At 42.3% G+C, this 24,710-nt stretch overlaps 3 protein-coding genes across 3 annotated transcripts; all 3 read right to left on the reverse strand.

The window, feature by feature from the left end:
• Positions 1 to 1,166: 1,166 nt before the first annotated feature.
• Positions 1,167 to 4,336, reverse strand: hoxa9a (homeobox A9a). Its single transcript, XM_072447791.1, has 2 exons — positions 3,030 to 4,336; positions 1,167 to 2,102 (listed from the first exon to the last, which is right to left on the reverse strand). The coding sequence occupies exons 1-2, from the start codon at positions 3,598 to 3,600 to the stop codon at positions 1,861 to 1,863; spliced, it is 813 nt and encodes a 270-aa protein (XP_072303892.1). The 5' UTR covers positions 3,601 to 4,336; the 3' UTR covers positions 1,167 to 1,860.
• A 3,092-nt stretch (positions 4,337 to 7,428) lies between these two features.
• On the reverse strand, positions 7,429 to 18,244 carry LOC140361892 (homeobox protein Hox-A10a-like). The gene is made up of 3 exons (XM_072447792.1): positions 18,089 to 18,244; positions 12,906 to 13,842; positions 7,429 to 8,143 (listed from the first exon to the last, which is right to left on the reverse strand). Exons 2-3 carry the CDS (start codon positions 13,705 to 13,707, stop codon positions 7,866 to 7,868), a joined length of 1,080 nt encoding a protein of 359 aa, XP_072303893.1. The 5' UTR covers positions 13,708 to 13,842; positions 18,089 to 18,244; the 3' UTR covers positions 7,429 to 7,865.
• Positions 18,245 to 19,391: 1,147 nt separating this feature from the next.
• On the reverse strand, positions 19,392 to 22,941 carry hoxa11a (homeobox A11a). The gene is made up of 2 exons (XM_072447793.1): positions 21,948 to 22,941; positions 19,392 to 20,396 (listed from the first exon to the last, which is right to left on the reverse strand). Exons 1-2 carry the CDS (start codon positions 22,621 to 22,623, stop codon positions 20,164 to 20,166), a joined length of 909 nt encoding a protein of 302 aa, XP_072303894.1. The 5' UTR covers positions 22,624 to 22,941; the 3' UTR covers positions 19,392 to 20,163.
• Between the last annotated feature and the right edge of the window lie 1,769 nt (positions 22,942 to 24,710).

The following is a 24,710-nucleotide window of genomic DNA, read 5'->3' on the forward strand; positions in this document are numbered from 1 at the left end:
TCTTTGAAGTTTGGTCCATCTGTGGCCCTCAGGCGTCACAACAGCACCGCAGCTCCGGTTTGGCTTTAACCAGACTTACGACTGCAGCCCCGGTTTGGCTTTAACCAGACTTATCTGTATCTGCACTGCACGGCTCTTTATTGCCGTTATGTCTGGAGCATTAGGCGTTGCAGTGGTCCGGTTAGTGTCTTGGACTTTTCCGCGCAGGTGTTGGATACACCGCGGAGATGCACGGACGTGCACAGACCTGAACCGTGAAGGTTGTAATTTGAACACATAGACCAAAAGACTTCAGACCTAGGATCATATGAATCCAGGTTGATATATGCCACATTCTATCTGTCACAGAGCTTATTTTAAAGGCTCTAATATCTAGCAATTATGCTGCATTATCATTGTCAAAATCGCACTTCCTTTTGGCTCAGAGCCTGGTCCGCTCAGAGCCTGGTCCGCTCAGTCTGTGCAGATCCGTGTGGTCAGATGTAGATGTGAGTGGATGTGAGGAGCTGTATGAATCCACACTCTTGGCCGGGTATTATTTTAGGCTTCAGCTGTCGAATGGCCGCACGTCCTTTTTTGTTTTGTGTCCTCTCGCCTCGCAGCGCTTTGCACCCCATAAAAGGTTATGGCGGTAATTGTCTTTTATGGCTGTATACAGCTAACAACATCCTTTGCCAAGAAGCCAATCAGAAACACACACGGTGTCTATCCACGCACTGTGCGTTTGGAAATGTGTTACAAAAGCCTCGTAATCCACACTAAAGTCCGGGTCTGTTCATGCTTTGATTATGATTTAAGTATCAAATTTCTATCTCCATTTAGCCAACTACATAGAATATAATTGTGCTGGATTGTGTTTGGCGCAATTAGTTGGCACGCTCAAGTATTTGTAGCTCGTCATAATTCATATATGTTGTGGCTGTTATTAGTGAGGCACTTTCTAAGATTCATTTCGACAAAACAGTTTGAATGGCTTTGTAGAATGTCCATTTTGTAGGTCACACTGGTCATGACCAAACTGACATAGTATATTGACTTTAAGAACACAGTTTTATTGACTGTTGCTGGACACATTTTAAACACTGGTTCTGTCTTTAACGCATGCGCACCTCACACTGATGCACAGTACAAACAGAAAGCTTCAATAATCACATAACGTGGGTGCATTCGCAGATATAATTTGCTTTATTTAATAAATAAGTACAAATTACATTGTGAAACAAAGTGAACCGGTCAGTAGACCGTGAGGTATTCCTTAAGTAGCCTACAGTGTTCCCTTCCCTTCACTAAAACACAAAGTCTCTTCCTGAAACTCAATTCGAACATAAGCAAACACTACGCCATAAACGTTATGTAGGTAGTTGAAATGTGTAGGTAGTCAATCATCAAAACGTTTAATTTAGGGGCATTTCAAGAGGTTTCAGTGTGGTTAGAACGCACCTACTGCAAATGTCCAATGTTAGTTCAGCTCTGGTCAGCAGTCATGTTCTATCAAGAATAGGCTAATAATAAGGGGAATGGGTACATTTTACAATAAGCTAAAGTGACTCTGAAACTGACAACAACGAAAACAAACCATACGCGCACACAGCTAAAAATGTCCATTCACAGCACGGGACCCAGGCCAACTATACACTTACAACGAGGTTTCATTCAACTAAGGGCAAAGGAAGGGGGAGCACAGTCAAATTGTGCAATATATAAATGTACTCGCGTTAAATTGAAGGCCAACATGCTTTTAACAAGACAATTAAGCCTAATAGCTTCTATAGAGAACAATAAGACAATGAGTAAAAATGAGTCCAGCAGAGATGGGCTTCCACAGCCCGCTCCCGGCCACAGCGCCATGTTATTATTCTGTTAATCGTCCTTGGGCGGACCGTCTTTGTTAAATTTCTTCATTTTCATGCGGCGGTTCTGGAACCAGATCTTGACCTGTCTCTCCGTGAGATTGAGCAGCCGTGCCACCTCGTAACGCCGGTCTCGGGTCAGGTACGTATTGAACAGAAACTCCTTCTCCAGCTCCAGGATCTGGTGCTTGGTGTAGGGACAGCGCTTTTTCCGCGTCGCGCTCGCGTGCAGCCAGTTGGACACGGGATTATCTGAAGAAACATATTAGTCTCATTTATCATGTACAGGTGAAATAAGCACATGTCTCCATTACAGTGGTTAATAATAATCCCATTATGCTATGACAACTATAGCAATGAACATTACGTCATTATTGTATGACGAAGTAAAATTGCTTTTTATAAACTGTGTGTGTGACATGAGCCTGTGGCACATTTCAACCCTAATCGTTGTTTTTGACGTCTTCATTGAACAATTATACGTTTAAAATTAGAACAGTAGCGGTTCTGTCTGTTTCAGACACTTTTGGACCGTTATCTGTTATATAATTGCCATTTGCAAAAAGCTATAACAAAAAAAAATCAGAAAATTACACTGTTATTGACAGTATGAATACCAACGAATGGCATGATATAGCAGCATAAAACATATTTAAAACATATGCTGGGAAGGGACTTGAGATATGCATGTGTGCACAAATGTGTGTGTGTGGACAGGAAGGGTCTCCACCAATGTGACAGAAAACAGTAAGAAGTTTGTATTTTATGTTTAAATTAAACCGAAGTGGAATGACAATGGCCATTTTTATATTTATATATCTATGTATTTATGTATGTATGTATTTATTTATGTATTTATTTATGTATTTATTTATTTATGAATCTATTGCCAAATGAGTTTGTTGAAGGTCCAGTCAAGATAGGCAACAGTAAATAACATTTGTGGTATTTTTTGTTGTTGTAACAATTGTAAAACATTTCTAATGCTGAATCTGTGTATAATGTCTTATAAAAATGGAAAACCCTCCTTGTTGGTTTCCCTGCCCCTCTGTGACCCTCAGACTGAGCAGGCCACATGCAGCCCCCAAAAGGGAAAGGCATGTTCCGAGGCGTCAGCGCGCTTTCATGGCCATGTCGCGTGTGAATATAAATATATATTGAACCCGTGAGTACACTTACTTGGGTCAAGGCCTGTTTTTTCCTCTGCGTCCCCGCTCTCGTGCGCTGCGTGTCCGGCCAGTGCGTCCTTATCGTCCGATGGGGACGCCGTGGCCACGGTGCCATTGGCGTAGTCAGACAAGAGCAGCGCGGTGTGAGTGCCGCTTATTACCGCACCACTCTCACCGCCACCGCGCACTCCCTCTGGTTTAATGTGGCCGTAATGGTGAGTGGGAGGTAGGCTTGTGATGGGTAAAGACGCCGACATGGGCTCCAGGAGCCATGACTGGTAGCGGGGGTCAGTGTCCGCGGCCACCGGCCCCTGAGGATGTCCGTAGTGCGCGTGGTGGTGGTACATAGAGGAGACGGAGCCGGGGAACTGCGTCGGGACATGACTCCATGGAGTCCCAAACAACGCGCCCTTCGAGCTGAAGTCACTGTGCTCATGGATGGACCCTGTGGAGGAGGGGGTTTGTCTGGAATGGTGCAGCCCGTTAGCAGAGCTGTATCTCGGCGTAGATAGTTCATTCTCGCTCTCCGGTAGAATGAGAGAATCCACGTAGTAACTGGTCAGAGTTCCGGATGTCGACATGTCTGAGAAAACGCGGCTTCACATGGACCAGGCGCTCGAAGGGACAGATCCACGCAAACAAATAGCGAGCGCGCACACACACGACACACACATACAGCAGTAAAGCCAGCCTCACAAAATAACAATGTGGAGAAATCAAGTAGCAACTTGGCCCCTCACACAACTACAGCGGGGCAGTAATGGGGAGCCATGCTGCCATGCCATTGGGCAGCGCGCACACGTGATCATAAAGGCTGAACAATAAAGGATAAATCAATCCCTCTAGGTCATTAAATACTCAGCCTTAGCCTATAACAAACTCCAGTTTAAAGCTCACAATAATCATCCAGTGTGTAGTATTTGAAATGCGAATCTGAATGAAGAATATTCCAGAGAATCCAAGCCACTGTCCACTGTTAAAAACTCGTATTTGTTACAACAAACGATACAGTATGTTTTGGGGGAAAGCCCATTTTACGAGCTACTTTATAGGACACGTAAGCGCCCTACTATTGCGGCGCACACGGAGGCAGTACTCTATATGAGAGGTTAAAAAGTCACGTATAATGCGTGCAACACGGAGAAAATTACGGCCAACCAGACAAAATCTCTTTCATATTGCAAACATTTACGAACCTAAAGTTTATCCTTCACTATACAACTCTATCCATGCAGCACTGAACATTACGCACCAAAAGCGCATGCAATAAAGAAATGTTTTTGCTAGGAAAGGGGGAATTTATCAGAAATGAATTACTACATTATACGATTTCTAAATTTAGCCTTAGCTTTATTTACGCACAGTCCAAACGTGTGTCCCAAAAACGCACTGCGTAAAAGAGCCCTTTAGGAAAGCATCTAACCAAATAGGACTCCACTTTCTCAATAAATTGTAATCTGCAATTATAATTTGAAATAATTTAGATTGATCTGAGTCTTAATGCTTATTCAACCAAAGACAACTGTAAAATAGTTTAATTTGATACTAATCTTCCTTGATCCGTATATGTAATTGGGGAAAATACTACAATGTGCAGCGAAGTTAAACCTTAATAGACCAAAAAAAAAAAGAAAATTAAAGGTAATTAAGTTATGAACGGAAATGATAGTGGAAAAAGTAACTATTCAAATGCGAATCAATTCAACTCAAGGCACCGCGTGTCAATATTTACACAAATACATGTAGGTTTAATATAAAACAATATATATATATAAAGTGAAGGCAGTCTTATCAATATTAATGCGTAAATGCGTAATGTAAAACTGTGTCAAAAAATAAACACGTTTATAGACGATATGCCCCTCGTGCTCCTGCGTAACACGTCATATAATGTGTTAAATACAATGTCTGCGTTCCCCCTTGTTTACACCTAAAAGTCCAAATTGCCTGTGCCATTATCAGACGAGCTGTGAGGCTCGTCATAAAGCCAGTTATTGCGCTCTCCCCGGTGTAAGCTTACATGTAAATAGAGCTATAGAAGTGCCCAAGAGCTGCTTGTGGTTTGGACATTTTAAACGAAACATTGCGACCAGTGAACACCTCCTTCAGCTCCTTCGCTTGAATACCAACGGTTGAGATTGGTAAAACAGATTTAGGCAAATACACACGTGATACTCGGGAGAGCCGAGTTTGTAATTAGTAAGGCTTTTCAGTCGGGTTTAAAATAAACAGATCCAGAAGAGACATTACATAAACCCTTTTAGAAAAATGCGTGCGCTAAATAAGATTTTATGGCACATATTTGCATAGACATAATGTCTAAAGGTATACAGCCCATATTATATTTTAAAATTTAAAATGTATTATATATGTTTTAATAAAATGACAGGTGTATGGTTATCAAATATAATTATTAAATGAATTCCTTAGGAGTTTTAAAACAACAACTACTACTACTAAATTATTTGGTCTACAAAGCGGATTTTGCACACACACATACAAACATATATAAATATATGTATATATATATATATATATATATATATATATATATATATATATATATATATATATATATATATATATATATATATATATAATATTATTCATATATATATATATATATTATTATTCATATATATCATATATATATATATTTACATATAAATATATGTATTAATAATAGAAATAATTTTCGACAAATTGGAATTAATGCAGTCCTCACTTGTGATATTTAGTATGTTTATTGCTACATTGCTATATTTATTCAAACAGATGAACATTTCATGTTGTGAACTGCACATGTGTCTCCATCAGTCCGTCCTACTTCATAATTATCGCCTTTATCTGATCATTTGCAGGAATTAATTACAAATTGTGACTTTAAACCAATCTCTTTGTAAAAGTTTATATCAAACTGGAATACAAGAGAGACCAAATTTAAAGTGGAGCCAGTATCGATTAGCGCGGTGTTTATGGGCTCTCATTTCCTCTAAACCTTGGGGCCAAGCAGCACCTTGAATTCTCACGTCTCCATTCCACTGCGTCCTTTATTTGTTACAGGGAAATAAAAACAGGGTTTGGCCAACACCCACAAGGCCACATCATACTGTCACACATTCAACATTATTTCTCTGCTACCTGCACATGCAGATATGGTCAGTACATTCTAAACTGGACTTAACTGACGAGATTGGCGCTTTTAGAAAGAACACATGAAACAAAAAGCTCTGAAACTGTGAACAGACCAACACCTTGGAGAGGGAGAGGTCGCTACTTTGCCATTAGCTTCTCAGGGCTGTAAACCTAAATCAGGGTGTGTTTTTAGCAGCACAGTTTACCGCAGGGGCTATTGACTTCTTTTGCCTGGGCAGATAACAGCCTGTCTGGCGGATCTCAATATCGCCATAAAGCCCTTCCCCTCCTTTTGTCTGGGCACTATTGCGCTGCGGAAGCATCCGGTGTGCACTGCCCGCGGAGGTCGCTGTTGGTCCATTCACCTTCCCCTTCCCCTCCACTGCTGCAGTGGTCGTAACCGAGGCCTTGTCTGGCGCGTCTGCGTCACTGTAGGAATCACGACTTCAAATGTCGTTTTAAATCTCCTGTAATGCGCACGGAGCTTTGATCCGCGTCCATGCTTCAGCACATGGTGAGCACATGTTACAAATTTAGAGGGGAATGTAAGTATATGTTTAAGAAGAGAAGCACGTGCTCTGGTCGTATGTAAAGTAGATTAGTACGTATACTTTGACCATTTAAAGTCCATATCATATCTTCCTAAAAATCCAAGTGTTTCCATTCGCTGAGCGTAACTGGAGCAATTAAGACAGCTTCGTGTTGCAGAGATAGAGAAAGGACCCCAACAACATGAAACTACCTAAACCACACGGCAGTCAAATCTGGGTCAAACCACAATCCCACATAAACACATGATGCACCTTATATGGCAAACATCTGATCACATTTCAGCATCACAGCATGTTGCAGATTACAGACACGTTATAGTCACATAGACACACACACACACATGGGAACACAGGGGGACACGTCACTTACCTTGTCTTTGTTGTATCTTAATCCTTTATTCTCCAAACAAACTATCTCTTATACGTCCAGCGGTCCGCGTGTGTCGGTGCTGAGCCGGGCCTGCTCCTCGTCTGCACGGCTCTCCCACAAATGAAGCAGCTCACAGGAGAGGGAGAAGGCTCATATACGAGCTAGTCATAAAACTCTACAATAGCCGGCTGCCTGGCCATGCTGCTCCGGTTAGACGGCTGCACCTTAAACACCACCAATATCTTCATGATTTCCGATTGCCCTCTACTTCACACCAATGTACTTCACACCGCGTGTCCATTGGCTGCGGCTAGAAACCGTACAAGATTCTGTACAAATTATTTCCAAGCGTCTTGATGTGAGCTGATAATTTATTAGGCATTACACAAAACACAATGATGTATGTACACAGAAATATACATTCATAAAAACCTCCCTTTGCTTCCACGTTTAGAAATATATAGGCTAATGCAACAATCATGGTTAAATTTAAAATAAATTGAAGTTATATCATGCATTCCCAATTGTACTTTGTGCGTAATTCGAAATACGATACAAGATCCATTGATTTAAGTAACTTAAAGTCTAATTTATCTCCAAAAGGGACAATATAGAGTACAAATTGTAGTATCCAGCCAGCACTATACTACTGTGTGTTACAACCTTGTAGAAAACAACCAAAGGAGAGCTTTTCACCAGTCTCCACAGCGCCATGTTGTGTGTTTTTGAGGGGAATGGGGGCCGCTGCTGCTGCGTGGATGGACGAGTCAATGCGTGGCCATAAATCAGACTATGAAAACCCGTAGTTGGACGTGAGCTCTCGGATGCGGTTTTCCCGGGTCATTTTCTTGAGTTTCATGCGTCGGTTTTGGAACCAGATCTTGACCTGTCTGTCCGTCAGGTGCACGCACTTGCTGATCTCCAGGCGGCGCTCTCGGGTCAGGTACATGTTGAAGAGGAACTCCTTCTCCAGCTCCAGGGTCTGGTGCTTGGTGTAGGGACAGCGCTTCTTCCGGCCGCTCTTCGCCGTCAGCCAGTTCCCCGAGCCTCTGTCACCTTTGGACTCGCCTGTAGAGAGGACAACACACGCGCACACACACACACACACACACACACACACACACACACACACACACACACACACACACACACACATACACACGTACACACACACACACACACACACACGTACACACATACATACACACATATACACACATACACACATGCACACACACACACACACATACACACGTACACACACACACACACACACACGTACACACATACATACACACATATACACACATACACACATGCACACACACACACACACATACATACACACACACACACACATACACACACACACACACACACACACACACACACATACACACGTACACACACACACACACACACACGTACACACATACATACACACATATACACACATACACACGTACACACACACACACATACACACACACACACACACACACACATACACACGTACACACACACACACACACACGTACACACATACATACACACATATACACACATACACACATGCACACACACACACACACACACACAAACACTGAAGTTAGAGTGCCATGCTGCTGTGAGGACGTTACATTGACACACACTTCCTGGATCCTAATTTGAACCAGCTCTGGCCTCAAATAAGCACAATCTTGCACCGATCTTGTGCACGCGAAAACATGGCTCACAATGCGATAATTCCATGATACATGTGATAATCAGAGAAATTGCGGGTCAGAGATATTTTGCCAAAATATCACTGTATGTTTTTAAAGACCACAATTTAACAACTCTGCTATTTCTTTGACAAAACCCTATGAGCACCTAGTTAATATGCAATACTTAATTACCATAATACCACCATGTGTGCATTGTGATATTCTCTTTTTATGAACCTAATACATTTTAACAAAACTATTTCTTTATTAAACCATTTTATTTTGCAATCAATAGTGATATAATTGGACCTGATATTCTCCTATTTAACTTCTTTTTTTTAACCAAATACATTTAAACTAGTGTATGTCTTTGTTAAACCAGTACTTGCACAAATAAAGTGAATAAGTGAATATGCAATGCACCCATTTTAAGATAATACCCCGATGTGCGATTTATTACTGCATGTTTTTCAAGAACCAAATACATTTTAACAACATATCGTTTGGTAAACCGCTACTTGCACAAACTTACTATGCAATACTTATGCATATGCAATGTGATAATCAATATATTTGACATAATATTCTGCGAAACATGACATATCAATTTTTTTTTGGAACTAAATACAATTTAACAACAGTATTTATTTCTGAAACTACTACTAGCGCTACATATACATATGAATACATAGGATGAAAAAATGTTGCATTATATGTAATAATGGATACATTGCACTTGATATTGTGTGAAATATATTACTCTATTTTTCTATTTCTTTGTAAGTTACTTGATATGAAAGAGCTAAATACATTTGAATTCTAGCACCTGATAAAAGTTTTAAGAGTGACGCTTCACTGTTAATTAAGCGGCTTCTTCAATTCATCTGACAAAGAAATTAATCTGTCTGAAGAGAGCTGCTGCCTACAATGCTTATAACACAAGCTAGTTGTTCTTATGAAATACACACATTTTAATCATCAAATCAAATGTATTGCATACACAAGTTTCTGTTGCTAACCAAGCAACAAAATTGTAGCACTATTATAAAAATAGTTCTGTAAAACATAGTAAAAAAATATAATACATCCAAACAATAGCTCACAACATCACCAAAGTTTCAATATTATTATTAAACATTTCAATATTTTAGAACAACCTGTCGAAATGTGTACTTATACATGCTTTGTGTATTTGCTGCTGAATCACAACATTGTTGTTTATGCATGTGTGATGTTGTGGGTCAGCGGGAAACAGGAAACTGTAGATTCTAGACTCTTGATTTGGACTGGATGTGATTTAATTGTCCAATTTATTCCTGTAAATCAGGGACTGCAGATGCATACTATATTTGGCTGTAATCTGGTGCAGAAGCTCTTTGGGTTTTTATGAGCTTATAATGTCCTTACACTGCGCATTCAGATAAACTAAAGTAAAGCCTCACACACACACACACACACACACAAACAGACACACACACACGCACAAACAGACACACACACACACACACAGACACACACAGACAGACACACACACACACACACACACGCACACACACACAGACAGACACACACGCACACACACAGACACACACACACAGACAGACACGCACACACACACACACACACACACACAGACACACACACACACACACACAGACAGACACGCACACACACACACACACACACACACACACACAGACACACACACAGACAGACACACGCACACACACACAGACAGACACACACACACACACACACACACACACGCACACACACACAGACAGACACACACACGCACACACACAGACAGACACACGCACACACACACAGACAGACACACACACACACACACGCACACAGACAGACACACACACGCACACACACACACGCACACACACACAGACAGACACACACACGCACACACACGCACACACACACACAGACACACACACACAGACACACACACACGCACGCACACACACACACGCACACACACACAGACAGACACACACACGCACGCACACACACACACACACACAGACACACGCACACACGCACACACACAGACACACACACAGACACAGACACACACACACACACAGACACAGACACAGACACAGACACACACACACACACACACACACATATCCAGTTACTACTTTAATCTACGTGTGTGACAAATACACGTGTGGATTTCAATGGATTCAAAGACTAAATGCTATTTCTTTTCCAAAAAACATTTAAAAAAGACATAGTCCAGATGACTACAACTGAATAGTTTTCTACAATCCACTGCTTAATACTATAACAAAGCATTTTATCTGGCTATGTGTAAATAACTGGTCTGTTTCTCAGGGCAAAGAGTGTGTGTGCAAAGAGTGTGTGCGCGGTGTGTCTCGTCGTGTGTAATGCACGTCTCCAGACTGCATTACGTGCTGTTGCCCAAAGTTGATTCATGAAATTTGACGCTATAAAACAGATTTTGAGACGCGTTCAGATCTTAATCTCCAATCGGAGCTTGCAGCACAACGACGCCCTTATTGCAGCGTCATAAAAGCTGAGGAAACGCGGATCATTTAGAAACAAAGGGCCTCTCTTTTACTGCGACGCTTTGCTTTACGCGCCAGCCAAGAAAAACACTTACTAAGACCTAATAGATTCACTTTTTTTTAAGTAGGTTATGCTTTTGAGAATTAACCAAGACTAAATTAACATGTGAAAGATTGTCGTGTTTTACAGCTGACGTTTTGGCGTTCTTTATTTACGTGTTTGCGTAAAGAACATTTAAATAGAATAGCACAAAATCCAGAACATTTAAATAGAATAGCACAAAATCCAGACGATGATTGACGTATTGTGCATTGTGGAGTAAACTAAAGAAAATTACTTTGTTCAAAAGTAACAAATGTAACAAGCTTAAGCTCGACTGAAAGCCCAACTGTATTCTTTACATGCGCTTGTAAATACATGTAATTGTAATTCAACAAGGGAAAACTGCAACTGAAGTTTTGTTGTCTCTCATGTGTGTATGAGGTTTATGGGAGTTTTAAAAATTGTGTATTTCATGTATTTTGGCTCCAGAACACCAAAGTGACGTGGCTGTGGCAGCATTGATCTGCATACGCGTTAAACGTGGCTATTTTGGAGTGTGACAGTGTTTCAGTGTCTTTAACTGCACATCCACAGTTATTACAACCATTTTATATTCATATATATTCGTAAATGTATTATGGGTTATATATTACTATATCACTATTCAAAGCTATAAACACAAGCAAATATGCATACACTAGTCACAAAATGCTCATTGGTATTCGTCTTAATGGGTCTAGTTTACTAAACCTGAAACACTCAGAAACATCCATGTGTGAATTGAGCAGCATAAAATATGAGCAGCACACAACAGACGGATGAGGCATCTTCAGGAAGAGTTTTGCCATGACCTACGAATGCCCAAACACATGCGCTCTCGTCTCAGTCTCAGTAGAGTCTCAGCAGAACAGACTGACGCAGTGCCATGAGACTGGACCATTGACTTGACTACTCTCAAGTTTGTATCTAAAGATGTCAAAAGCAGAGTGTGGCATGACATTTTGGAGGTCTATAATGCCACATTATATGATTATCACGTGAAACGTGTGTTTCACCGTTTTCTGAATAATGTAAATAAAAGGTGTGTTTCACCTTTAGCTGAACAATGCATATGATCCTTTTATGACACTGTGTTGATTCTGATTGTGTCTTTGCTCTTTTTATATGACGCTGACAGTCCTGGCCTTGTCATGCTTCTAACATGCTGCAGCAGGGCCACACCTACTCCACTACATGTAGGGGACAAAGGGGCATGCCCACTTCAAATGCAACATTTATGAATCTTACACGCAATATTAGGAGGAACGTTCCATGCATTTCTCTAACTTGTAGCATGTATTTACAATCGTTCGCTTCAGGACAGCGTAATTACACTGTACCATTTACAACACTGGCACAGCCGCAGGTAAGGCTATTGTACTGGTATCACTGGTCATGGTGCGTGTGCTCCACATGAATGACTTGGCACTGCTCTGCTCTGCATGGACTCCTATGGTCCAGCACTGCGCGTCCTCCTGACGTGTACGTCATACCTTTATTGGTCTTTGCTGCTGCGTCTTTGTCCTGCTCCTCGTTGTCCTCAGCTGAAGAGTTCTCTCCATCCGTGGACCCACGCGCCTCCTCGGTCCCGTGAGGTTCCGCGCTCCTGGGGACCGCGGGTTGCTCCTCCACGGCCGCATTTGGTGCTGTGGCGTTTGGAGGCGCATGGAAATGAGCTGAGGAAGCGGCAGGAGCGGAAGGTGCAGCAGGAGCGGCGGGATGCAGGCTATAGTGAGCATGGGAAGGGTTCGGCTGAGGGCTGTTGTAAAGTTTATGAGCGTGTGCGTGCGTCTGAGACAAGCGGAAGTAGCCCGGCACTGGCACCGAGCTCCTGCCGCCTCCAGGAGGTTCGCTGAGTGTGCACGCGGAAGACGTGAGCCGGGAATACGTCAGGTCTTCTGCCGTAGCTGCTGTGGGGCATTTGGGCTGCTCGTACAGACAGTAACCACTCTCTTCTTTAATGTTCTGCGGGAACAAGCACGGGGGAGCCGCTGCGTCTGCGTCCACGCGACACGACCTCTGCGCGTCCATGTACAAGTCCACGCTGGAGAGGTACGCACCTGGGCCCGGTTCGCTCCTCTTGGTCGTACCTGAGAAGTATCCATAGTGCTGGAGTCCATAAGGCACGTCAGCCGCACCGCTGTGAGGCGCGCCGTAATGCGCCGCTACAGCGGTATCAGTGCGGCCGCTGATCAAAGAATCCACCAGAAACGCGTTCCCTGCCGCGCTCTCCGAACACGACATTATTGTGGCGGGTTTGGGCCAAGGCAGAAAGTAGCTCTTTCTGGTTGACATTTCTTGTGCAAAACATGCTGGATGTGATCAGATGCGCCCCCCCCTGCGGCCGCAAGCTGCACGGGACCAATGGAAGGGCTGGACCGCGCAAAGTCCCGCCCACTTTGAGACTACGTAGAGACATCCATTATGGAGCTGAGCAAAAAGAAGACAACACAGAAATTTGAATGTTTGAATGTTGCACTCACCTCCACTGAGTCAGAGCTGACAAAAGGCTGAGGTGCTGTGCCTCTCGAGGACAAGCACAGTGCAACTCTTTGGAGTCATTTGCACACAAAAAAATCCTTTTAATTTCCCCTGAATGACACCAAACACTATTGGGGTTACACTGATTGTAAAAGCACAATAACTATTCCAAATAAAAGCATATTATGAGGACTGGCCTTAAAACAATATGCTGTTGCTATAGATGGACGTGTCTCGTGACTTGACCAAACTCTTATAGAAACCAGGAACATACACACACTGTTTGTAACACAGAATGCGAGACACGTCATATGAAAATGACACGAGTTTTATTTTAACATTTAAAATGCGGTGTGTAAAAGCGAAAATGAGAATAGCCCCATTTCCTCATTACCGTGCTGTTGTGGCCCGGAGCGCACAATCCAAGTTTAAACTGATTGTGCTGCAACAAAGACATAAAGTCACAAAGCAGGGCTGGGGGCTGTCATAAAGTGTTTGAACCGGAGCCCACTGCGCCTTTGGCAAATGACGAATGACAAAGAGATAAAATGGCACGTCCAGAACCGTCCGAGCGAGCGCGAAGGTGTTAGGACTAAAGCCGGCCTGATGGACTGGATTTACCTGGGCTTGGTACGACACTGCGGTTTATGACATGGGCTCAGCGAGTGTGTCCAGAATCCTGTGTCTGTGTTGTTCATGTGTCACCAAATGCGTAAAAGCGCGTGAGAAATCTTATGACCCCATAACAAATTATTATAGAATTTTGTATTTTCCTAATTGTATATCATAAATTGCTGATTGTATATCATACGTTGTCAAATGTTTAATTGAAAACGTTTTTATTAAATTGTATATTACTTTATTTGTTTATAATGTCACTGTGTTAATTCATCAAAGCATTTACAGATAGATTTTTTTTACAAGATGTTTTAAAAACATCACGGTAGGTTTATTGTTGCATTAAAATGTGTAAAACAAGGCCTTGCTAATAAAGTTTAATTAAAACCAGAAGCAATTGTAAAGGCACTTTACAAAAAAAGGAAAAAAAGGAGAAAAAAAAACTTTGGGACTTTGGGACCTGAACATAAATTAGACCAGGGATGAAAATAAAGAGCCTGGACTAATAAAACAGTTTTAGAAGGGGAAACAAATACATTAAAAGCGGTAAACAATAAACAAAAAAAACCTAAACATGAACAAAACGTGTAAAACAGATTCGCACTTCAATTTTCAAAACATACAAAATATCTAGCTATAAAATAACTAAACCTTTCAGTGCAACAAAACAAACAATTCAGTACAATGACCCTCCATAAAAGAACAACTTTTCTTTGAACACAGAAACTCCCTTCTCGCTTTGCGCACACTGCTGTGACTGCGGACTGTCAGAGCCCCGCTGCAAACAAACAACGAGCTGTCTGGAGCTCAAAGTCCAAGCTCCCAACAAACAACCACAAACATCCCCAGCCCTGCCCAGCCCTGCACCGCCGCGGCTCCAATTTGGTGCAATAAGCTCCACAATAAACTTCTCGTGTGCGCCCCCTGCATGTCCTTGGCCATGTGCGCTCTGCTCCGTCTGCGTTAATGTGCGCCAGCTTTGCCATTACCAGGCCCAGGTGTCCTCCCCGGTCCCTCCCGCCCCCTCATGCCCTCGTACCAAAAGCCCTCCCGGGTGACTTAGTGCGTCGCAGTTTTGGAAATGTGGCCAAAAATGCATAAATTGTGTCCTTTTAGTTTATTTTAGCCCATTGACAGTTTATGCTTGTACAGCGGGGTTAAACGCTGCTAACACTGGACATTTGTCAATCACTTTACCTCCAAAAAGAACGTATTTCACCTCGATTAAATGAGTGTAAGTGCATGTAGATGTTATTTATGTGAACGTGAATGCTTTACAATAAGAGAACGTTACGAGGAGAAGGGTTGTAATACGAAAAACGTGTGTTTACCGCTTAACGAAATCCCTCAAAGTTTAAACATGATTCCAGAACATGGCCAAATCCAGTTATAGATAGAGCTTCAAAGTGCCCTCAGTGTGGCCGATGGGACACATGAGCCGGAGAGGAAACTAAATACGTCAATTCATTATGTGACTAGTGCAGCACAAAGCGCTTTGGCACCACGGCTTATATCGATATCTGCACGTTACAGTTATTAATTGACGCTATTAAATCTTCATTTTCACGCTGCTCGCTTGTTATATCCCAAGCACGGGTAACTGACCACTGACTTTGATCAGGCCCGTGTGATAGTGGCCGGAGAGAGGCCGTAAGACGCGGCTCATGTTCGTCCCGAGTGCAGTTATGAACAATAATGCGGCGTTTTATTACAGCCAGCGGAAGCGTTTATTTTTCACGAGAGACAAAAGAGGAAAATAGCGCGTTTAGGAGTTTAGGAAGATCAGCCGGGCACGAGAGGAAAGTAAAGCGGCAGAAGGAGGCCACGTTTGGACTACAAACGTGGTTTAGGCAACATCAAGTGTATCAGGTGTGTTTTTATCGTCAAATGTTTTAGTTACAAATGACGTGGTGATTGTTACACTGTCTTGAACTGGTAACTGGCTTGGCTTGGTTAATGCATTCAATAGACCCTATAAAAGTTTGTGAACAAAAGCAGTCTAAATTCCGCAATGGAGGCAAACGTGAAGAGGAACATAATGTGATTTCAATGATTAACCTCAGAATATCACAAAATATGAAAAATCAAGGTGTTTTTTGCAAATAAAAACAAGTGAGTGACATCTGAGCTAGTTTATAATATTGATATTTCTATATTACATAATTTGTTTCTTTAAAATGAGAGAGTGGCAAACACTTGGCAAACACATTATTGTTATCAAAGCAAAAACTAGATTTCAGCCTTTTTAGGTTTGGACAAACGTTGATCCTACATTAGTTATTAATTGTGCCTAAAGTTTTGAAATATCCTTCACTTTATATTTTTGTGAAGCTCAAATAATTTGAGGAGAAAACCATATTTTTAATTTACTACGAAATTCACATTCCATTATGGAATTTTGAACATGCTGGTGACGGAGCGTTTCATGGTCTATTAGTTCAGTATTATCTCTACATTTATATTTAAAATTACCATCAACTGGTGCGAAATTATTCAAGCCTCAATTCACCAAATTATGAGAGCTGCATGAGATGAGTTAAAGCTTTATTTTGTGGTTGTACTTCAGGGCTAGTAAACCGTAAACCAAATCTGTGAGTGTATTTGCATCATGTGCAAATGTGCTTTCAGTGTTTACATCCTAAATGAAGAATGTCTGCACCAAAATACCAAGTGTTAAGAAAATTCCCGTCATCTCAACTGCATAATAATATTTTAAATTAGATCGTGGTTCCTCTTTTGCCTATTTGTCTGAAGGATTCAATGGCACAAAATGTTCACTTATTACGTTTTCAAATGGGTTGCTATAGTTTAGTAGTTAAGGCCTGTTCAAAGTACAATAAGGAAAACATTATGCATAAAACATTCGTGTATTGTGTTATCCTTTATTTTAGTTTAGTTTTTTTTTGCACCGATTCTTACTTATTGCAACTTTAGTCATGTGTTTGTGTTTTAGGCAGAGACAACAATCAACAGTAGGTAACATAATGGCGGCGCGGAGTGTTCTGGTGCTTGTTGCACATTGGCAGTGCACATCAGCCCTGGCCCTGGAGCAAAGTGAAGACACGGGTTTAATACACTTGGCACGTAGCTCCTCGGGATAATACTGCGTCAAAATGGAGACACCGGGGCGCAGACAAAGAGCCGCGCAGCAGACGCTTAAAGCCGCATTAACACGTGATCCGGGAGAAATTGCTAATGCACCGCTGTCTGTCACGAGTGGAACCCGCGGCCGGACTTGAGAGGCTTCTCCCTTTTACCCTTTAGCTCTTGGATTCCGTGCAGATGTCCAGGTACGAGTCACAACAGGCTGTACTTGAGCCAGTAAAAAGCCCCGGATCAGCAAAATGAGGAGCACATGCAGGGAGCAGCAGCAGCAGCAGCAGCAGCAGCAGCAGCAGCCTTGAAGCACATGTTCTGCTGCCTTATTAGGGCCCCACACTCCTATAGTTCACCGACACGGGACATGGCACCGGGAAACGTAAGAGCAAATGTATGCGCAAGGCTTCATGTCACATGCAAACGAGACAGCGCTGCAGAAAAGAAGCGATGCAAAGCGTGAAGAGGTTGCTTAATTTACCTGATCCATGTGAGCTCGGACAAATCCACGGCATTGACATTGGTTCCAACAGTGCCGCCCTGTGGTGGAAGCAAAACCTTGCCTTGCATCTGCTTTTGTCACCAAACTGTGTGCAGCAGGAGAGCTAAAAGCGTGTGAAATGGACGCACAGAGGAGCCTTTGCTCAGCTTGTCCTCTCACTGTCGCTGCTCCTTGGAAACCCTAGTTAATAACCTTGGGTCTGAGACGGTTTATTGCACTGCACTCCAATTGTACAAATGCTCCAGACTCTCCAGACAGCTTTTATGGCCAAGTTGCCTTGGTGACGGGGAGGATGTCCCGTAATTAGGGACGGAATTCCTGCGCGCAGTAAAGGATGCGCAACGCAAGGCCAGAGAGAGGCAACCATAAACTTCAGCCTCTCTGCCGTGTTTATGACCCTTTTGACTGTCATAGATGAACGCCAATGCGCTGTGGCTAGCCCCCATAAACACAAGCAGAACAGCAGCAAACATGGCGACCCCATGGCAAAGGCTCAGGGTGGAACGCTGCCAGTGGCTTTGGGACATTTCAGAACTGGATCATTTTTTGTGGGACATTTTTTTATAACTTCTGTTTGGATGTTAAAACGTGATCGTGGCATTGTTTACTCCATCTGCACTGCTAAATCTCCATCTGAGACAATAAAGATTGGAAATGGTCCGATAGAAACATTAAAAGTACTAAAAATGTAAAGAAGGAGAGATTCACTCTACAACATGAAAATAAAAAAACACGTGAGACATGCCATGTCTTGTGTGTCATTAAAAACCCTAAACACGCAAAACTTTATTAGTGAATTAATAATAATTATGAATCATTCAATCTGGTTAAATTGAAGACATTTGTTTGTTTTAACTGAGGAAAATGACAAGGTTGCATTCCATTTGTGTGTGTGTGTGTGTGTGTGTGTGTGTGTGTGTTCTTTTTTACACATTTCTATCCTCACAAAATTGTCTTTCAAAAATATTGTTGAAACTGCACCTAAATGTTCAGAATAGAAAAAGACATTTTACATCAAATTTTACATTATAAGTAAATGTGTAATTTCAATTATATATTTATATAAGTATTATACATATTATATATACAGTAAATATCTCTCCCTCTCTTTCTCTCTCTCTATAATATGTATATATATATATATATATATATATATATATATATATATATATATATGTATATATATATATATATATGTGTGTGTCTATATGTATATATCATATCATTAGCCGTACATTTCATGCATTGTTTATCTTAAATAATGTATTAAAATGAATTCAGGCAAGAACAACATAGCTTTATTTGTGTGATTTTATTTGTAAATATATGATACATCATAATCTGGACATAACCAGGCCGCATGACTGAAGCATGATCTGACCGGGCTTGGAGATGGACCAAAGCAGTCGTGAGAATAGATGTTCCTCACATGAACACTGATATTGTTATCCTGTCTCTGCTTTACCTGTGTGGACATGTTGGACCTTTGCACAGCTCATCATTCTGCTTTTGGCCTGTTTTATCACCAACACGTTCCACACTGAGAGTCTTGGATAAAACGCATTACTCCGACACATTTTCGTTTATTTATTTGTTTGTTTTGAATTGGCCTGTTTCGTTTTTTTTACAATTAAAGTAATCGAGTGGTTACAAAATAAATAACACACCAATTTCTACACGGCACACTGTCGCCTGATTGGAGTTTTGGTCACACCACGTTTGTCGATTCATATTTAGCCATCATACGTTGCAATTTTGCCTTCCTCTTGATTACAAAAAACACCTTTGTCAAAGTCCAACAAAGGCAAATATTCACATAAGGCCTGTGAGCCAAAGCAGCAGCAATCTTCACCCACAAAACGCATCCGAGAGTGAATCCTACAAGTCCACTACGCGTTCACTCAAGTGTTTCGTCCCAATGTGTCCCCGAACTTGAAATGAACCATTTGCTGCTGAAGTGGTCGCGTCTGCGCCGCGGTGACGTGCGGCCGGACAGAAAGTGAACCGTCTGTCTGAGAGTCAGTCATTCTGTACATGAGAGGCTCCCAGGTGCATTAGAGCAAAGGGTTGGATGTGTAATACTGTAACCTGTCCCTGTTGAGCTTCTTCTCCTTCATGCGCCGGTTCTGAAACCAGATCTTGACTTGCCGGTCGGTGAGGTTGAGCATCCGCGACAGTTGCAGGCGCTTCTCCTTGTTTATGTACACGCTGAAGAAGAATTCTCGTTCAAGTTCTCGGATCTGGTATTTGGAATAAGGGCAGCGTTTCTTGCGAGTCCTCTGGCCACCTGCGGGACAGTGCAAAAACACGGGAACAGTCAGAGCAAAACCCGCACAAGCGTTTGTCAATGAGCCGTGACCGCGGTATAAAAAGATTGACATGGCGTGGAAGTGTGAGGCGCATTACGCATGGACGGATTTCCGAGCGCATTAATAACGCGTTTCCCTTTTGTGTCACATACAGAGATATTGTGTTACGTTGCAAAGGTTAGAAGCGGATCCAGAGGCGAAATGTGATCGCTCGCTTTGAATTTGACCCTTTTGGTTTGAGTGTGACACCTGATTTCTTTTAGTCTCGTTTTACTGGAGCAAGTTTGTTTTGACGTTGGGATTATTTACACTAAATGTACAATTCTGTGATTTGTTTCAACGGTTTGTTTCTAAAAGTAAACGATGAACTTCTAGAATATTTTCTCGCTTGCGCTGTTTTGGAAATGACTCTAAAGGTGTTTTTGGACGTGAGCGCATGACCTTCTGTTGAAAGAGGCAAGGTTAAATTTAAAGAATTATTGTTTGTTTGATTATGTTTTACTCACACAATGTGAGTTTTATTTGTTTATTACAATGCATTTTGAATATTCAAAGTGTACGTATGACACATTTGGGGAAAGCCTTTTCTATATATATATTTTTAAATGCACTCAGTAATTTGAAAATTTAAATAGAAAGCGGTAAAATTCATCTGAATATTTTTTTTATATATAGGCTATTGTTCCAAACATTACATCTCATGCATTTGACCAAACTAGACTTGGATTATGGCCTCAGATCCTGTAGAGAGCCCATAGAAAAGATGGCTCAAGTGGCACTGTTAAAGGTTACATTCTGATTAGATTAGAAACTAAAAAGACATATTGTTGTGGAATATTACAACAATATAAAATTGAAAGTTGTTGCGCTTTACACTAAACCAATGCACATGTGCTATGACCTTTCAAGGGGCAATCATAAGAATAAATTACGCACGCATATATAAAAGCTCATATTTACTCACAGTACATTTTCTGACACCAAAACACATCCAAACTACATTCTCAAGCTGTATCAAAAACAGTTACCTGACTTTAGCAAGGACCAAAATGTCGAGTATAGGTTTAGGTTGGAAAGCCAAGACTTTTGCCGTATCTATTAAAAGTGACTTTTACGCACACAGACTGCACAGTAAAACGCTATAGAAGCAGCTTTGCCATAATGGAAAAGCACGCTCATTACGTGTAACTGCTGCTTTAACACTAAGAAGCCGTGAAACAAGCGCATTCATAAAGCATTGAATGGAGACACGGTACAGGACGTTCTAAGACAAAAGTGTCAGATTGAGTTAACAGTTAAATGACGAGCTCTGATCTATTTCACGGCCAATTTCAACTCCAAACACGTGAGCGTGCGCTTAATAACAAAGTTTTGTTGGGGGGGGGAAAGGCAGCTGGAGGTGGAGTGGGGGGTTACACGGGCCCTCAATAAACCTTATATGCTTATAAAACAGCATATAAATGTTTTACCAGCGACGCTTGAGATTGCAAAGTTTCTCTTATAACCGAGGCGCTGACTTTAATACGTACTGCTGCCGCTGCTGCCGCTGGACTTCTCCTCATTGTTGCCAGAGGACAGCTCCGGGCTGCTCGTGTCCCCGCGCGGCTCCTTGGGCTCGGACGACGCGTTGTCCTCGCTGTCCGCCGCGGTGCTGCTCTTGCCTTTATCCCCTGAGAAGTTCGCGGCGGTGGTGCTGCCGCTGTTGGTGCTATTGTTGTTGGAGGCGGTGTTGTCGTACGCCGTCTCGTAAAACTGATCGAAGGCTTGCGGCAGGACGCCATTCCGTCCCACGTTGCCGTAGAAATTGGAGGAGCCCTGGTGGTGGTGGTGCTGGTGGTGATGGTGGTACGCCGCGGTGAGGGGACTGTTTTTCCCGAACACGTCGCTCACAACTGCGGACTGGGCGGAGAGGCAGTCCCGGTGCACCTCCTCCGCGCTGGGGTAGCACTGGGGCAGGTTCGCCCTGCTGTGGGGCCATTTACTGGACGCGTCAATAGCAGCGTAGTCCCTGAACGTCACCTCCCGGACCGGTTGGACTTGCGGCAGATTGGACGAGTACGAATAGGTGACCGGGCGCGTGGAAGGACTCTGGGACAGAAATGAGGGAAGCCCGGAGAAGTCGGCCCCCGCTGCCGAAACATAATAAGTGCAACTGGGCAAATACATGTTCGAACCGACGGGGACTCTTTCGTCAAAATCCATCATCGCGCACACACGCAGTGGTCAGACGCGGGCTGGCAGTAGCCTTCCGGTTACGGTGCCTCTAAACTCGGCTCTGGTTGGTCTAAAGCCGCCCTGAACATGGCTCTGAACGCGCCGTGCCTCTCGCTCCTTTGAAGCTGGTCTCGCTGAGCAGAAATTTGGTAGACGTAAGCTGACGTGGAGGGCCATCTCCATCCACTCCACGGAGGCGAGGCGGGCGTCACGTGACCACGCAGCAAAAATTGACAGATTTTCATACCGTGTGTGTATGTGTGTGTGTGTGTGTGTGTGTGTGTGTGAGTGTGTGTGTGTGTGTGTGTGTGAGTGTGTGTGTGTGTGTGTGTGAGTGTGTGTGTGTGTGTGTGTGTGTGTGTGTGTGAGTGTGTGTGTGTGTGTGTGTGTGTGAGTGTGTTTGTGTGTGTGTGTGTGAGTGAGTGTGTGTGTGTGTGTGTGAGTGTGTGTGTGTGTGTGTGTGAGTGTGTTTGTGTGTGTGTGTGTGAGTGAGTGTGTGTGTGTGTGTGTGTGTGAGTGTGTGTGTGTGTGTGTGTGAGTGTGTTTGTGTGTGTGTGTGTGTGTGTGTGAGTGTGTTTGTGTGTGTGTGTGTGAGTGAGTGTGTGTGTGTGTGTGTGTGTGTGTGTGTGTGTGTGTGTGTGTGTGGTTAGGTGTAGTGCAGTGATTTGACATTGCTGCTTTATCACTATGAAAATGAACGGCAGGAGACGTCAAAGCGGAGGCAGACAGAATGAGAGACTGTGCTGGAGCCAAAATGTAAATAAAGTGTTGCCAGACACTGTTTGCTCTTCAGGTTTTCATTGCTTTTTAGTCCATATTTATCTCTCATCTAAGAGAAAACACCTCCATTACATTGGAACTAACGAGGCTGCAGCTTTCATCTACTTTCTACTTCGATTATGACAATGACAAATTGTCAATATCAAAAACCTACTTGAGCGTTTAGGCCTAAAAAACACTTGGCTGATTGTGTTCCAAATCCAGCCTATGATCCAGCCTTGACGCTCATGTGCGTATGTCACATTTGGAATAGGAACATGTTTATTCTATTGGAACAAACTTGAAATGCTCTTTAAAAAAATAATGAGAAAAGTGCTAAATTACCGTTACGCTCTGCAAAGAAAATTCCGAGCTGCTTGAGAAACTTGAGATGTTACATAGAAAATAGTGCTGATTCAAAACACTAAAAGTAATAGAAAAAAATATATTGTTGCATGCTAATTATGTCATAATTCTGAATTTGAACACGTTAGCACGTTTTATCAACGATCACAATATGTTTTTAACAGCGCATCTCCGCAATAGTTTGATTTGTGGATATTTGCATTTATTGCGTCGTGAACACAGACTATGCAGACAAATTCAAAGTAAATGAGCGCGTGCAACTCTGGGTGTTTCCTTGAATGGTTAATTGTCTCTTCCTCAGGATTGCTCTTTGGCTGATAAGGGTAATAACTGCGTTGGCCTTTCTGGACAAAAGCACTGGTCACATGGTTTTGCATGGCTTTGCTGAAGGAGGAAGAGACCCGTTTATCTCCACGTCTGCTTTTAGAAAGGTCTGAGTCATCATCATTTGGTGCTTTACAGCGCGGCGTTTGGCTCTGCTGGGCATTTGATTATCAGGGTCATGTTCAAAGTAGCGGCTTATGTTTCAACTCCAGCCACAATGGCTCCGCATCAGAGTGAGACAAGATACAGGCAGGAGCTGACCTAAACTGAACCACAAGGACACTGTGGGTTATTGTCCACAAAGGGAAGTTTGTAAAAGTGTTTGCATGAATGTAAGAAACAGCGGGTTTGTAGCTCTATTAGCACTAATCTATAAGACAATCTCATCACTCACAAACTGTTTAAATAGTCAAATGTCTTGCTTTGAAATAATAAAATTGTATTTTAACACTGTTTGCTTCCTTGGTCTGTTTTCCTTCATATTAACATTTAATAGACCCAATAACAGATTTTAAAGGCGCGCGGTGCCGTTTGCGGCCGTAACACTTTTACGCACGGATTTTAATCAGCTTTTAAAGCAAATATTTTTCTAAATATACTTTGATGCAAAATATAATTACTTTCCAGTT

Source organism: Eucyclogobius newberryi, unplaced genomic scaffold (genome assembly GCF_026437365.1).
Source record: "Eucyclogobius newberryi isolate DKJ021-1_F unplaced genomic scaffold, fEucNew1.0.hap1 SCAF_16, whole genome shotgun sequence".
NCBI classification, from domain to species: Eukaryota; Metazoa; Chordata; class Actinopteri; order Gobiiformes; family Gobiidae; genus Eucyclogobius; species Eucyclogobius newberryi.

Bases quoted from the DNA above. Each gene is read 5' to 3' on its own strand.
- hoxa11a (XM_072447793.1), bottom strand. From the start codon at position 22,623: ATGATGGATTTTGACGAAAGAGTCCCCGTCGGTTCGAACATGTATTTG. The intron at 20,397-21,947 runs GTACGTATTAAA...ACTGTCCCGCAG, and splicing joins CAGCGGCAGCAGCGGCAGCA to GTGGCCAGAGGACTCGCAAG.
- hoxa9a (XM_072447791.1), bottom strand. From the start codon at position 3,600: ATGTCGACATCCGGAACTCTGACCAGTTACTACGTGGATTCTCTCATT. The intron at 2,103-3,029 runs GTAAGTGTACTC...ATGTTTCTTCAG, and splicing joins AAAAACAGGCCTTGACCCAA to ATAATCCCGTGTCCAACTGG.
- LOC140361892 (XM_072447792.1), bottom strand. From the start codon at position 13,707: ATGTCAACCAGAAAGAGCTACTTTCTGCCTTGGCCCAAACCCGCCACA. The intron at 8,144-12,905 runs GTATGACGTACA...TCCTCTCTACAG, and splicing joins AGCAGCAAAGACCAATAAAG to GCGAGTCCAAAGGTGACAGA.